Consider the following 16,489-nt stretch of genomic DNA (forward strand, 5'->3'; position numbering starts at 1 on the left):
TGTATAGTTAAACCCATTGGTTCTGAAAGAGAAGATGGGGAAAAAAGATGTGCTTTAAGAAGATTAAAAAAGTAACAAACAAAATGCTACGAGCTTAAATACATGGAAAGATCATAGGAAAACACCTGCCTGGGTTAAGAACGGAGAAAATGGTGAGAAATAGAGCATCTTTCCAATGCAGTGTAGTGAGGAGAGATTAACAGTTCAACCACAGCATTCATTTCTACTTGGAAGCAAGGAGCTGTAAAAATCTCTGAATTAGGTGATCTCCCTGTTTTTTCCAGGTCATAACTACATTTCAGTCATACACATGTGGGATAATACTTGTTATTTGGAATAAACTCCATGAGATTCATGTTAGAAATAAGTCATTTAATATAATGCACAAATGGTAGAGCTAAATGGCTCTACACTGCCATCTCAGCTCTCTAACCCTCTCTAAATAGGTTTATGCATTTGCATCTTACTCTTAAATGGATAATTTAGGCCATTTTACCCTTTCAAAACAGACCCTTCTTCCCAATTAACTCTTAAAGTACATTCCACTGTCCTCAATGGGCGCCATGACAACAGAAGCCTACTTAAAAGAGTAATGTCACAGGTATTTTACTGTATTAGAAGGGTGTTAAATTTGATCAAATTCAGAACATGATCCTTGACCTATTGACATGCAGTATCATTTCCGCCCTCATTTGTTCAACAGAATGCCCATATGAGCTCAGGGACATGACTCACTGGGAGAATAAATAAATAAAAGTAACAGTGTATGGATGGTCTGACCAGCACAGCCCAACACAAGTTCTACAGATATCTCCATTTTCTGCCTCTCAGACCTTTCTGAGATAACCACACCTCTCCTACAAAATCCCCCAAAATTTCACCTACACAATGTTCTGCGCATAAGACAACCAAGAGAATACAGCAGTGGGCTTGTTATTTTTTTAAAAAAAACTGTTCATTTCAACTGACAATTTTCTTCTCAAAGTAGAATATATTAAATAGAATATATACATAGAATTATATTAAATTGAAATCTAATGAATTATCTTTTCACTGTTTAATAAATGATTACTTAATTTAAAAATTAAAATGCCCCTTTGTAGGCAAATGTTAGGAAAATGTTAAAATTTTTCATATGCACTTTCTACACATACACTTTTCTAATTAATTTTTTACTGTATAATTTATTTTTCAGATTTCAAATAGTAATGATGCACTGTAAGGACATCTTCTGGCTTTCTTTAATAGACACATCAATATATACTGTATTAAGAATTATTACTGTGAGTTATATGTCTCCCATTTCAGCTGTCAGCTGGCCATATTCTACCACGTGGATTAGCAACCTGCCCTCAAATGTGTGTTTCAAAAATTTATTTTAAAATTAATTATTTTTAAGGCAGCATAAAATGACCATAAAATATCCCTAACTATTTCTTCTTTAGCAGCTGCATAAAGAGAATGACTGACCTCCTTACTCACAAAGTTCTATGGGTATTATAAAAAAAACAAAGAAGGAAAGGATTCTACATGGCATTAGTGACAAGGTGGGGATATCTTTTAGTTCAATTACTGTTGCTAAATAATTTAAATTAAGCAGCAATTCTGTAGTGGTTAGTATTAATACAAATTGAAAACGCAGAGATACCTGAATGAATCATGTTTAGCCTGCGAGGAACAAAACTGCAATTGTCATTCTTGTGAAATTTGTACAATTTTTGACTTTTTAAAAACAAATTTGAAAAGAACTGAAAAATCCCATTCACATGTTCCCTGTCTGTCTCACCACTGCAGGGATCAATGCGGGAGCTTGTAACCCATGCACTCAGTGTGGGAAGGAGCCAGCAGTATCGCGGTGTCCGAATGGTGACCCGTGATCCCGACCGTGCGCTGCCCAAAAAGCTCTTTGGCTGTCATCACCTCCTCCGACAGCTCCTCAGCTGCAGGGAGGCAGCAGCACGCCGCAGGGAGCAGCCAGCAGCTCTGTCTTGCAAGAGAACTGAACATTCCTGATCCTGTCCTCCCCCCTGGCCTGAAATGGGATGCATCCAGCAGGCCATTACCCTGCAAAGCTAAGTGGGTTTTCTGCTTCAGCTAAAAGCTTAAGATGGAAGAACAAGGTTTTTTTTTTAAATAAATCTGCAGCCACAGATAGAGTGTGCAAGCTCTAGCAAATGCAAAAAAAAAAAAAAAAAAAAAAAAGCATTATTCCTAGAATGGCTTAAAAATAGTGAACAATTAGTTAGACTTTAAAAAAAATCTGCTAAAAACCTGTGTTAGGCTTAAGTGTCAAAGACATGCTGACACTGCTCTGATAATTTTCAAAACTGATTGACTGGCATTATCTATAAATGTTACTGCAAGGATGAGCCCACCTTCTTGGGTCTACAGCCAAGTCCCCCAAGAACATTACCATAGAAGCAAGGCAAACACTTGCATAAAGAAAACATTATCATACAGTTCAGGGAAATTTATCTCAGGCTTATCTCCCAGGGAAAGCATCACCACCACACAATTACTCTCCTGGTGTAGGCACAGAAGAAAGGCAGCTCAGTTTGTACAGTCTTAAAAAGGAGGTAGAACGATGAAGCAAGAAACTTTACACTCATTACACTTCCTATTTACTCTCTAGGGGAATGGATTATTCTTTCTATGAAAGTGATTACGCCTAGACCGTAAAGTAGGAAATTAAAAACCAGAATACTCCGTGTCTTGCCTGCATTTCAGTAATTGCCTTCTCTACAAATGTGCTGCTCTTTTTCAACAGTTAGTATTCTATTATTAGGACACCATGGATAATAATGCCTTTTAATTGTCTCTATCCATTATTTGTATTTCCCTACAGTTGCACAGAATTCAAAAGAGTGAAAAAAAAAACAAAAAAAACCCTTGGGTTTTTATGAGATATGTTTATGGATGTATGCTTTATCTGCAGTGGTACATACATTTCTCAAACAATTAATTGTTCTCAAACAAATAATTTAACTTGAAATTTTTCCTTACAAAATATTATATAACTGAACACAATTTATCTACCTAATGTTAAAATATGCATAATTTCATGTAAACAAAAAGGTTTACATGAAATGAGATCCATCATAATTTCCCATTTGGAACTCTACCTGTTTTGTAAAGATTATATTAGGTGCTCTGTTCAGCAAAACACAGACAATAGCCTTGTAAGTTACATGTCAAAGAAAAAAAAAATTAAAAGCACTGTGGCTTACATATATTCATGACAGTGATGAAAAAAAAATTTATTCACACATTTACTTATATTGTATAACACTTTATGTTACAATTTAGGTATCTTACCTCCTTATTTATGTAACTTACCTTCAGTTCTATCCACATATGCAAATTCTATTTAGCAAACCAGAACTACATTATCAAGACACAGCCTGAACAGTCTCAAAGAAAATGCCTTTACACCCTCTAATTTTAAGTGGGGAAAAAAAGGGCTAGTAGTCCAGGTTCCATCTCTGTGAAGATAGAAGACCTTGCTGTCATAGAGACAGAATATCCATGAGCCAACATCCCAATGGAATTAGGGAGGAATACCAGCACTGCAAGTCTCACCCAGGAATGAACTGACAGCTAGCACAACACATTCCCTCAGTGGAACAGGGCTGAGCAGCCCTCTGCTCTGATAAAGCTGGAGAGCTCATCTGCTGCAGCAACGCTGAGCAAGGAGCACTTCCAGATTTTTCAATTCAAAATGCAACCAAACAGCATGTTTAGGGTTTTTACCCTGTAGATTGAATAGAGATGGTGCTGGTCAGCACATGCCATGGACTTACTGACCACTGCTGGTCATCATGATCTCATAGGGAATGCTGCAGAGCAAAGAGGAACCCTCAAGCAAACCTGGATGTGGTCCCTGTCACAGGCTTCATGTGGGAGAACACAAATTCACTAATTTATACAAAAAAAAAGGGCAAAGCTTGTGTTTCTGTTTCCCTTCCTCTAGAGCTGGGAATTTTCTCCTACCTCCTATTTTTATCTTCTTGATGGTAGGAAGGCAGAAGACATCAATACAGAGGCTTCGTTGCATTATTCAGAGACTTCATGCCTCTTTTCCCTCAAGTTACTTAACAAACATCCTCCCTTCAGTCCTTAAGAGACAGACAACCCTGAACCATGTATTTGGTTCATGTACCTCTAAAAGGCAATAAAAAAGTGTCCCACTTTCAGCTAATCTACTTCAAAATTGTCACTCAACCTGTACTGATGTGCTGATTTGCAGTAACTAATTGACATAACTATAAGGGGCCTAGAAAATGTTCTTAAAAATACCCCCTTGGACAACAGGCGTTAGAATAAAAAGCAAGTAAAATATGCCACCTTCCATTTCCACAAGGCTGTTAATTAAAAAAAGTTAAACTGTAAAACATCATCATTGTTAGGAAAGCCCCATGCCTTGTAGACAGAGTCCTGTTAAAATAAAATAAAAATAAATTAATAATCCAGTCAGTAAAGGTAAGTGTTTTCAACCAACACTACCAAGTGCCCACCTAATTCATCATCTCTCTCTTCCCACATAAAAAGTCAGTGATCAAGAGGGGAGAAAAAAACCCCTGAATTCTTATCTGGTTTGAGATGAAAGAAAAAGTTGCTTGGTTTTCTTGTAGGGGGAAAAAGTATCTACCATAGAAACAGCAAGCTACTGAAGTAGAAGTTTGCTTCTGTTGTCTGGGTAAGTCTTCCTTTACAATCATTTTATTTAGGAAATAATAATGGTTCGTCACAGAGACACATAATGTGTGGTTTTGTACCACTGGCAACAAACAGAACAACAAGGAGAGGACACCTAGTGGTGATCATCAGGACTGGTAGCATGGGAGCAACAGATGAAATCTTTAATGCAGGACCTGATTCGGCAAAGCTCTCATACTCTTAATTTTTGAGCACTTTAGTAAGTCTTAGCAATCCAGCAAGCTTTCACTTATGCACTCTTCTGAACCTGCATTACTGTGAATATTAGAAACAAACCAGCAAATTTGGAATATGGCATGTTGGTGTGATATGCTCAGGAGTGTGTTTCGTTAAACACCAGGGCCTTATCAACAACTAGAGTTGACACTGATACTTAGGTAGGTTCATGAAACACAAAAAGGTCTGGGCAAATTGAAAACCAGATTTCAGAAGAAGTTGAACCAAAATAAGACATGGCTGCAATTCACAATTTTTGCAGATTTTGCCATGTGATTTTTTTGCAGAATATACCCTTTATTATATAACTTGCAATAAGCCTTGATTCTCTTTAAAAAGGGTTGTAGTTCTACATAATCAGACATCCCAGAACAAAAAATACTTAGGGCACATTTTTGGAAGAATGATTTCTACTTGTAGATTTACTAGGTCTTAGTCTGTGTTTAGAATAGCTGTAAGCAAAGCTATTGAAGTCTGGGTTTTATGCAGCTTTTGGAAAATACTGTCATTTTAAAGAACTAGTAAACTAGTATCATAGGCAAAAGTAAAGCAAAGTGGCATATCATTTGGCATGGAACAATGTATCTATTTGAATTGTTTCTATCTTTTATTTTAATTGTTCACTGATCTATGAGCATATTTAACTAAGAATAATCTACTAGTTGCATGTGAGCCTATGTAAAAAAACATTAAAAAGTCAGAAGTTTAGGTAGTCTCATAAAACTTAAAGGAAATAAGAATTAGGTCCAGGACCTCCTGCTCAGTACTTTTAGGAATGTAAATTTAAAAAAAATCCAAAACAAGCCCCCTGTCAGAAATTACTGCAAAATTATAATTTCTGTAATCACCAAGTTAAATACAGATTTTTTTCTTGAATATAATTTATTTTAAATAAATATATGATCTATTTTCAATAGTCTAAAGGACTGTAATATTAGAATTTGTAGCTAAAAAGCAGTTTCAGGGAAGTGTGAATTTGCACATTCAGTATATTTATTTCCTGCCCACACATCTCCTGTCCCTTTCTTGAAGTGTTTCTTCCCATTTCCACTGAGCCATTCATTTGGGTAAGTAATTATTATCAGACTGATATGAATATATCAACCAGTTTTCATATATATTCCACCACAAGCTATAGCTGTTCCATAACACTTAATGAGGACAAAGCTTCTGCAATGCATACATTATTTACATCAATATTACTTTAGGTGGCTTCTGGCAGCTTGATCTTAATTTAATTGACTTAAATGATGTGGAAATAAATAAAGAAGAGGAACCATGTTTCACCAGTGTCACGTAGGAATCTCTTAAATTTTTGCTTATCTTAAGGTTCAGGATACCAACCACCTGAATTCCACATGTGTGATATGAAGAAAAGGTCTTCACATATGTGAAGAAAAGCTCAAACAATGTCAGCTTGACTTTTTTATTTGAGTATGTAGAAATACAGGGATAACTGCCTTATCATACAACTTGGGTTGTTCATACATCAGTTTTTCATGAATAACAGTTATCCAAGTATTCTCTTGGCACATTATGAAGATTGAGTTTGCTGGCTGTCCTCTCAATATTTTTGACATAATGCTTATTTTTCTGGAACCAAATACATACATTTCAGATTTATCTGCACCACATTTAAAACCAACGTGTCAGCTCATACACAAAAACTATTAAAGCCTTTTAAGCACACACAAACAGGCTCCAGTTCTGTGCCATAAAAATTAGTTAACAGTTGCTCCTTGTTGTCCATGTGGAAACACACACATACAGAGACTATTAAAACCAGCAGCAGTCTCGCTGACTACCCCATGGGATGATCCAGTTATTGTTTCCCAGTAATTCAGCAAATGTCATCCCTACCAGTTGTTTTGTCTGTCTCTTTTAAAACATTAAGATATTGTAACACACATTTTCCAGGAAGGCATATATGAAAATCCATTACTTTCTGCATTTCTGCTCCCTGTAAAATGCTAAACAAAAACAAAAACAAATAAAGAAACAAAAAACCCTCCCTTTTTTCTTTCACACATTTCATTTTGGGGTTTATCAAAGCCTGATTCAGACTGATATATTTCTCTCTATTCTCACATGTGATTATTTTTTTCAAAATCAGCCAACAAACTTTTTGCTGCTTTATTACAGGCTCAAAATAAGTCCCAAAAAAGAAAAAAGAAAAAACAAAAAAAAACAACAAAAACAAAAACAAAAACAAAAACAAAAAAAAAAACCAAAAAAAAAAAAAACAAACACCTCTGCCTTTAGATTCCCTTTTACCTTCCTGTGAACCTATTTCACAAATTTTACTAGTGGAATTAAAGCTGAAGTTGCGATCAAGCAGCCATTAGGTAAACTGACCAAACAGCAGCTACTGCTGATTTGGACCACATACTCTTGTTGTCACTTTTAGTCCCACTTAGTGGCCAATTCAACTATTTTTATTTAGATTACCTGATTTCTGATTGACAACTGACAGAAAGGGGGGGAAAAATGAATTTATTTCTCTGCCTAGTAGCCCTTTACAGTGGCAAGTGACTAACTCAAGCTGCCAGAAAATAATGTCACTGAATTCATTTCAGAAGGTTGTCTCTCTGTGAAGCACAGAGGAGACAAAAGCACAGCTTTATGGTAGAACTGCAAAATATGCTTAATCATTTGCCTTAGTTGAATTGAGTACAAAAACTACAGTGCTCTATTTCTGTACAAAAACATCTTTTCAGTGCTTTACAGAGAGGCAAAAAGAAGACGCTTTACCAAACAGAGTAATAAAAAATAATGACCTATTTCAGGGACTTTTTGAGAGACTACTATAAATTTTTTGTACTTTTGATATTTAGCATCATCTGGCATCATGCCATTTTAAATTGTAATCTGACTTTATTTGAGATGGCTCTGCTTTTAGGTCCCTCTTAAACCAGAAAGTGCATATTATACTAGAGATAACCAGCAGAAAAAGCACCAAAAATAGTACCAAATCATCCTTCAATATTCATTTAATTAAATAAATATTTATCACAGAGATAAATAAATTTATGGAGATCAATTTTAATACTACTTCCATGATCATGCTCTACAAAACAATTCCTCCCTATCCTTACTGCTAGAAAGGTTTAGAAAAAAGCAATTATTTTTCCTATGGCTTTAGCACTTCTGTTTAAAACACATGATGATATTCAGAACTACAGAAATGAGGACAGGCAAGAAACAAAATGGTGGTACATGCTAATGCACTGACATTTCCTAACCAAAATATGCCAAAGTGGGGAATGCCATAATTTCCTGGAAAAATCACTATGCCAAATTGAAAGGCAGCATAAAACCATGCCTGGAATCAATGGAGTTGACAGTTTAGAGGGCAGTGACTCAAAATTTGAACTGCTCATTTCTTGTAAAGAAGAAGATTATTTATGGTATTTATGATATTCAGCCTACATACAGCCTTCAAACAATGAGCATTCTGAGGAAATCTACTCAATGGTAGATGGTTTCAATTTCTTATAAAATAGAAAAATATAAACAAGTTTAAGTTCTCTGTCACTACAAGAGTATTAATAAATTTACGTGCTAGTCATCAAACTCTAGTGCAGGTTTAGGTGCTTGTCAAAATTCCTAGTATTCCTTTCTAGTGCTTTATTCTGATATTTTGGACATTTTGTAACATCATTAGGAGTCCATCCATGCAAATTGTACCAATGCCAAACACATATTGGTCTCTGCCATTAGCAGAGAGAAGATGGTTACTCTGCTGGTTGTGTCCAAAAAGGCCTTGCCACTAGCATGTGCTTGTAATTACACCAGGCAGTGAGGAAAAGCTGTGTTACATTCTTGTTCTGGTGCAGCTCTTCACAGAGACTGACTAGTGTTGGGTAGCAGTAAGATCTTAGTGAATGATGTTATGACCATGTAAATCTTACCTCTTCCCACTGGTGTATGTATCTTATCAGTCTCGAAAGGCGCAATAAACGTAACAGGCTGAGGATTTTTGTAAATCTCACAATACGAAGTGCTCTTGCTGTCTTGTAAACCTCTGAATCCATTCCTTTTTCTACAATGAGAAAGATATAATCCACTGGTATTGATGAGATGAAGTCAACCACAAACCAGCTTTTTAAGTAATTCATCTTAATGATTTTAGGGTCCAGTATTATTTCAGAGCTGTCTTCATTTACAGTTCCAGTTCTAAAATTCATTATCAAGTCCAATAGAAAAACAGTGTCTGATGCCACATTGAAAATAATCCATGGTGTTGTTGTTTGCTCTGTGAAGAATGTGATTCCGACTGGTATAATGACAAGGTTTCCAACCATCATTATGAGCATGATTAAGTCCCAGTAAAACCTAGGAAAAACAGAAGAAAGAGAATGGTTGATGTGATGTGGTAAAATATTACAAAACGGTCTCCATCATGCCACCAACTTCACCACTAGATTCTGTTATTCCTAAATAAATTCTTGTTGCTTTAACTCATTCAGCATGTTCACAGTTCACTGTAACTAACACACTTCATTATGTGCCTTCCTTCTCAATGGCCTATCAGTCCATGGTATATCCCACACTGAAAGGCAGGCACGTGTGGCACTGAGCAGATTTATTCACACTCCTGTCAAAACTGTTTTGAGCTTTTATATAGATAAAAACAATGTCTTGTGCCAACCAGAAGTGCTTTATCAATGCAACAGTTTTGCTAAAATTTCTGTCCAAATGGAAAGCCAAATACTTAATAGATATATTAAATGTCAGTATCTCTTTTCAAATGTACTGATACCATTACTGTGCTGGAATAAAATTACAGGAAAAGGAAAAAAGCATTGAAGCAAAAAATAGAAACAATAATTAGATAACATAAAAACCTTCATCCACTTAGTTGAACTTTCATACATTTTTACAACCTCACAGCCTATATTCTTTCAGAGCTAGCTAAGAAATATTAGAAAAAATAACTGCAATTTGCAAAGTAACAGAAAGGGGTTCTGCATTTCACCACTTTTGCTCTAGAAGATCTAAAGGCTCCCCTCTAACATTGTTAGAATACTAACCATGCTTGATACAATGTGGTAGAAGGATGGACTCATAACTCTAATATCTGTGATGAAAATGCTGAGTAAATGCACCCATTACATAGAATATCTATCTTTATGGAAGATTTCCAGGGCACAGCCATATATACCAGATTTTAAGCAAATTATTATAAATCCTAAATGTTCAATAGTCAAAGAAAGCTGTTCTTAAGTAGTAAAAGAACTGAAATGGATACTCAAAAAAGCCTGAACCCAATGCGTTCAGTAATCTTTTACTCTGTTCAAGCACATGATCCGGTCAACTAAAACTGATTTGGAGAGGTAGAGAAACCAACCAACAGCAGTTACCCATGGACTTATCATAGTTTCTAGAAGACTAAAGGCAGCAGTGGCTCCACAGCTATCCCTCTGCTCTGTCCCTCTGTCACAATGGGGCCTGGTGCAGGGCACATGGCATTGACACACCACCAGCACAACACCTCAACACTGATTTCCAGGCCACTTCCATCACACCAATACCAGCCTCCCTCATCTTGGTAAAGGTTCACGGCAATCAGCAAAAATAATAGTTAACAGGCCACAAAATATTTCAGAATCACGAGCCTAATTTTTGCTAGACTCGCACAGAGAATATGGATTGCATTCAATTTCAGATATTGTTTCTTGGATTACCAAATTATCATAAAATCATAGATTGGCTTGGGGTGAAAGGGACATTAAAGATCATCCACTTACAACTCCTGTGACATAGGCAGGGACATCTTCCACTAGACCAGGCTCCTCAGAGCTCCACCCAGCCTGTGGATCCCCACTTCCAGGGATGGGGCATCTACACAGCTTCTCTGGGAAAACTGTGCAAGTGCCTCACCAACTTCACAATAAAAATAAGTTTTTTAATATCTAATCTAAACCTCTCTCTCTAAACCTCTCTCTGAAGCCATTCCACCTTGTTTTGTCACTGCAAAACATCTATCCATCTTTCTCTATCCATCTTTCATGTAGACTCCCTTCTGGTACTAAAAGGACACACTTATGTCACACTGAAACCCTTCTTTCTCCAGGCTGAAAAATCACAAAGATCTAGCTTTTATAAATTCCCTTTTTTCATGTCTACCTTGGAAGCAAAAACTCCTAAGTTTACAGAGTGCTCATCAGAGAATATAAATTATTATCTGCAACTGTAAAACACACTAAAGGAAAAGCAGCATAGGATTGAGAACAGCATGAGAATTCCCAGTTCCAAAATTATTTATTCCAAGAGGCACCTGGCGAGATTAGATTTAACTATCACTTGAGAGAAGAGAGAAGTTGGCAATGTACCTCTAACTGGTACTCAGAAACTCTATGAAATAGACTATAAAAATTATTCCCTGTGTATCACAATATGATTTGTGTCTTACACACTTTCAGTCTTGCAATAAATGTGATTACTAACTGCTAAAAATGTTCAATTTTATTCAGGCTGTATGTATTTTTGTTCACGATATGATAGTATTCACCATATTGGGTAAAAATTCCCCAATTTCTCCTGTCTTTTTTAATTCCTGTAATACTTTCCACTGTGCTAGATTCCTTTTCAGCAATCCGGAATTCCTTTTCAGTAATCTGGAATTACCACAAGGAAGCACTGAATTCAACACATCACTACCACTGTGATCTACAAGTAAAATTACCACAAACATTTTTAAAATGCTATCAACCAAAGTACTTCACAAAAGTGTTCTGGGAGAATAAACATCTTGGAGGAATCCTTTAAACTAGTGGAAAACAAACAGGAAATAATTACGAGAGGTGTCCTTGCAACTGTGGCTCACTCCTAAGCAAAGCATTGCTAACTTCAGGTTGACCTTTACATTTCTGTAGCACAGTTATGCAACAAAGGCTAACCAAAGCCACACAACAACCAGCCACCCAGCCAACACAGGAGATAATACAGGACCAGGTGTTTTTAACCTACGGTAATCCGCGGTTTAAAGGATCATCGCGTACTGCGATTATGCAAAACACACTGGTGTTCCTGATGCTGAATGTCAGCAAAAGTGGTAGCATCAGGGCTAAAATAACATTGACTGATAAGGACTTTTGTATTTTAGCCCACAATACAATATAAGCTGATTAGTTAGTAAGAAAAAGCCTTATTATTTTTCATTTAGAAATGACTCGGACATTTCCTTGTAGGAAAATGTTTCCAAATGCTATTCTGTTGGCCATGTTTTATTCCAGGCGAGAAAAATTAGATGCAACTGCCTATATTGCCCTTCCTTGACCTGTGCAGAGAAAGTAACACAATGAGTTCCTCACCTGTGGTTCAAAATGTCCTACTATTCATCTAACAAAGAGGAAACTGTAAGGACTCACAAGACAGTGCAACGAGCTGCCATTAACACACTGAGATAGTCCTTTGTTTCAAACTACTATTAGAATGTTTTTTCCTACTTCCCCTATGCCAGAGAGGATGGTTATGAATCCACAGTTTACAATCTCAAGAGTTCCACATTTATGTAAGGTATTATAAAATGTTGGTGAAGAGCAAGGAAGAGGTAGGCTCATGATTGAAAATTTTCAAGAATCAGGAAAAGGGCAGGAGTTAGGGGGTAATGAGATCTTCCAAAGCTCAAAATGAGAAGCAAGGATTGATCTCAACCCCACAGCACAGAGATTATTGCTCAGCTGAAGTTAACTCAGTGAATCTACTACCAAATGTCATTAACGGAGGGCGCAAAGGTGATCACTGCACTGCATTGAACTATTCCTGAAACTTCTTAAATGCTTCTAAATGTCTCAGAGGTACAATACCTCTAAGCAAAAAAATAAAGTCTTCAAGTATTACAATATAAACCCCAATCCTGAGGCACATTTTTACAAAATTTTAAAAAATATTCTATAGAGAAATACTGGGGGAAAAACCAAAAAAACAACAACTAATTACTACTTTGGAATTCTGAAAATGAATTAATAGGCCTCTTTTGATGATTTTTTTCACTCATAGTTTATTTACATATTTTCAAAAATTACAGTAATAGCAGTGTTTTTTCTACTGTGGAATATGGTGCTGAAGTCTTGGTGTTTTCTTCACTGCCAAAGGCTGTCCTGGACAGGATGAACAGCCTGCTCAAAATGAGTGCCTACCCATGCGGTGAGAAAGAGTTACTTAGTATTAATTAATCACTGTTTGTATTAGGCTTAATAATGTAAGATGCTATGAATTCTAACAGGCATTTTATTTTCCACCTTATATCCCTAACCCAGAGAAAACAGTCTTAAGGAAGGAAATTTCATCTCTGAATTAATTCGCCGCATAATTTGCTGTACATACAAATTCAGATTTGCTTGCCTTATTATTTCCTTTTTCTGCCCATCAACAGCAGAGTCTCAATTTCCCTGAATCAGCATAGTTGGAGATATGATTATCCTTACTGCACACCCAGACTGCACCAGCAGAAGCTGTCAGTGGTCTCACAAACTGCACAGCAGAGTGAGCTGCGTCTCACAGGAATTGAGGGGTGTGATTGGAGGCTGCAGGGCAGTCAGGGCTTTGCTTAAATTTAAAATTTCTCAGTTTCAAGAAAGACTGTACAAATTCTGATCTTTTATTAGAAAGGAATAAGTCATAGCAGTAAAACTTCAGGAAATTCAGTCTGAACAATGAAAATAAATACTCATCTACATTACAAACTGGAAGGCCATTGAAAAAGATACTAACTCAGATTGCTTGTAAAATACCTCTGAAGCAAAACCTGATGCATCAGAGATTAGGTTTTTTGATCTCAGATGCAACACAATTTCACTATACAAATTTAGAGAATCAGACACTGTAAAAATTTCACAAGCTTTCCTAGAACACTTGCTTCTTCTTTAGCTAAGCATTATGATTGACTAGTAGATGCTCAGTGAAATGAACAATGACTTTCCTCTTTGCTTTGTATTATTTTTTCTTAATCTTACCTTCAAACACACCTTTATTTCCTTTGCTTTCATAGATCACTGGTTTACCTAACAGAGAAATCAATGTCCTACATAAAACAATCTTAGCAGAAATAACAGTAATTTTAAATTTTGTTGTACTGTATGGTAGTGAACACTAAACTTGGTATTATTCATATCAGCATTTCATTCTCATTGGACATGTTATCTTTCTCTGGTTGTGCAACTCTGTTATTCTGCTTAGAGGGAATAAAGCTGGATGCCTGAAAACATCTACAAAACACAGATAATTACTGGGATGTGTTGAAGGACAGGAGAACGAAGAAGGGAGTGTTTTCTTCAGAGGACCCAATTCTTTCAATGATTGCACAGGTGTCTGTGCCTGAAGACTTTCAGAAAAATTATCACTATTGTTTTTTATAACCTTAAAATGAGGATATCCCCTTCCACCCAGCTATCCATTTTCATTCTGCCCATCTGTTTCTCTTACAAATACACACACCTAGAGGAAAACAGGCTGCTTCTGGGAAAAAGGCATACAAATTGAATACTAAATTCATTCTATTTTAGCAAGAAATACTGCATTCAACATCCTCCATAGAGAAAACTGCTAAATGTTGCCAATCCATACTTGATCGCTTCAGTGATTTTGGGTCAGCAGCAATTTTTCTTTTTATTTTAAGATTTCAAAACATAGAATTTACTGTAATCTGTCTCTGTGACCACATTAATACAAAGGCATTAAAATTACTAGTGAAGTGCCACTATGTTTTGATGGCCTGTTTTTCAAGAGCAAACAGGTGACTTCTACAGTTTTGTCATCCTTCTGCGTGGATAAAACTTCCCCCATCTGCATTTAACTCATTTTGCAAAGCTTTAGGAAGACAAAACTCTGGGGTTGGTATTTTGTTTTGCTTTAAAGGAATAAACTGTTCTCCTGAAATTGTCAATTTAGATTTTTTAGGTTACTCTATTTCCACCTTGACAACTTTAAACTTACATTAAGGAAACACAAACAAGGAAATGTTGCAAGGCTGAAATAAAATCTCATTCGTGGCTCACCTCTCTTGATTGCAATGCACACACAGAATTCTAACAGTGTGTCCTACACAGCCAGTGGGGATACTGAAGGGCAGAAATATGATTAAGTGACACTTTCTCAGGTGAAAGTTTCACCAGCATTTGTTATTCCTTTTCAATTCATATCACTAGCTTTATGAACATTCATTAACTTAGCAAGGTAACCTGCTAGAGCAGCTGAAAGGCTTTCTCTACCTGTCTGAAACCAGTCAGTCTGGGACAAGGCAGAGGCTGATGTTCTGAAAACTGCATTTCCCTGGCTGAAATACAAGCAGTGCTGGACTTGGGAATCTTCCAGCTTAATGGTTTCATTTTGATGGAGACTAAAGGCAATTAAAAAAATAACCTAATAATGAAGTTTTCAGACCACCAGAAATCTTAATTTTATTTCAGAATAATCCTGGAGTCTGTTACTTCAAGATTAGCCATATATACTCAAGAGATCCAATGTCTGTCCCTTGCCATTTGATTTTTTTTTCAATTTTAAAATTAATTATTTTTTAAAAATTAATTTGATTTTATTAAATGAAATTGACTATTTATTTTTAAATTAACTTATTTTTTTTCATTTCCTACCTCAAAAAGATATTACTAAAGTTCAGTGATGCTGAGTCTTCTTTTCTATATAACTACAGAATGTACCTAAAATTACAAACTTCCACAATTTCAAGAAGATTTAATTATTTTTATCTCTTTAAACCCACTTAGTGGCAATTTGCAATTTGTTGCTCAGTTGTGATTCTTTGCACAAGGCAGAAGATTAGATAAATGCAGGTCTCAGGGGACCTGATTAGAGCCCAGTGAAGCCAATGAACAGCAATTTACTACTTTGAAAAGTCTTTCGTTACATAGTCTGACTAGGTTTAAAGCTTGAGTGCTTTGAATACTAGAAAACAAAATCACAGTACTGACCATGCAAGGATACTACAAAACTAGTTAACTTACATATATTTATTTATTTATATATGTATGTATGTACCTTTTCAGTATATTTTCAATTAATATTTAACCAGTGGAGATTTCATCAAAAGACAAATTGGTTCTTCCTATGCATTCAGCAGCTTCCATCTGAAGTTTTCATAGTATTTTACATGCATTAACAAATTCAGTCTCAGACTTCTGAGAAATAAAGGTACAGTAAGGAGAAGTAACTGCACTTACTGCTTACAAGAGGAAAGGACAGAGAGTACAAAGAGAAATTTATATAATACAGCAATATTATTTAAAAAATAGACTCTTAGTTTTTAGCCAATAATCCCCTAACACAACTGCTTGAATACCACTGATATTTGCAGTTGCTTTTCCTCCACAGGAACTTATTAAACTACAGTAGATAGAATTAAAGTGACTTCCACTTCACCTTGGGCAAGAACAGCGGATCACTGTCAGTGGAGCTCTGATAATGCTTTTGCTCTCCCTCGTTTTTACATAACTCCTCCCTTCTGAGCAACTTGATCTAGCGGGTTGCATCCCCACCCATGCCAGGGTGGCTGGAACAACATGAGCTTCAAGGTCCCTTCCAAGCCTGGCCATCCTAT

The 16,489-nt window shown here is 36.1% G+C and overlaps 1 protein-coding gene across 1 annotated transcript in view; it reads right to left on the reverse strand.

Moving 5' to 3' along the window:
• HCN1 (hyperpolarization activated cyclic nucleotide gated potassium channel 1) overlaps window positions 1-16,489 on the reverse strand; it is a 194,691-nt gene that overhangs the window by 161,655 nt on the left and 16,547 nt on the right. The window contains exon 2 of the mRNA XM_063180279.1: window positions 8,844-9,267. Coding sequence (XP_063036349.1) covers window positions 8,844-9,267 — 424 coding nt within the window. The remainder of the gene's footprint in view (window positions 1-8,843; window positions 9,268-16,489) is intronic.

The sequence above is a fragment of the Melospiza melodia genome, chromosome Z (genome assembly GCF_035770615.1).
Source record: "Melospiza melodia melodia isolate bMelMel2 chromosome Z, bMelMel2.pri, whole genome shotgun sequence".
In the NCBI taxonomy this organism is placed as follows: Eukaryota; Metazoa; Chordata; class Aves; order Passeriformes; family Passerellidae; genus Melospiza; species Melospiza melodia.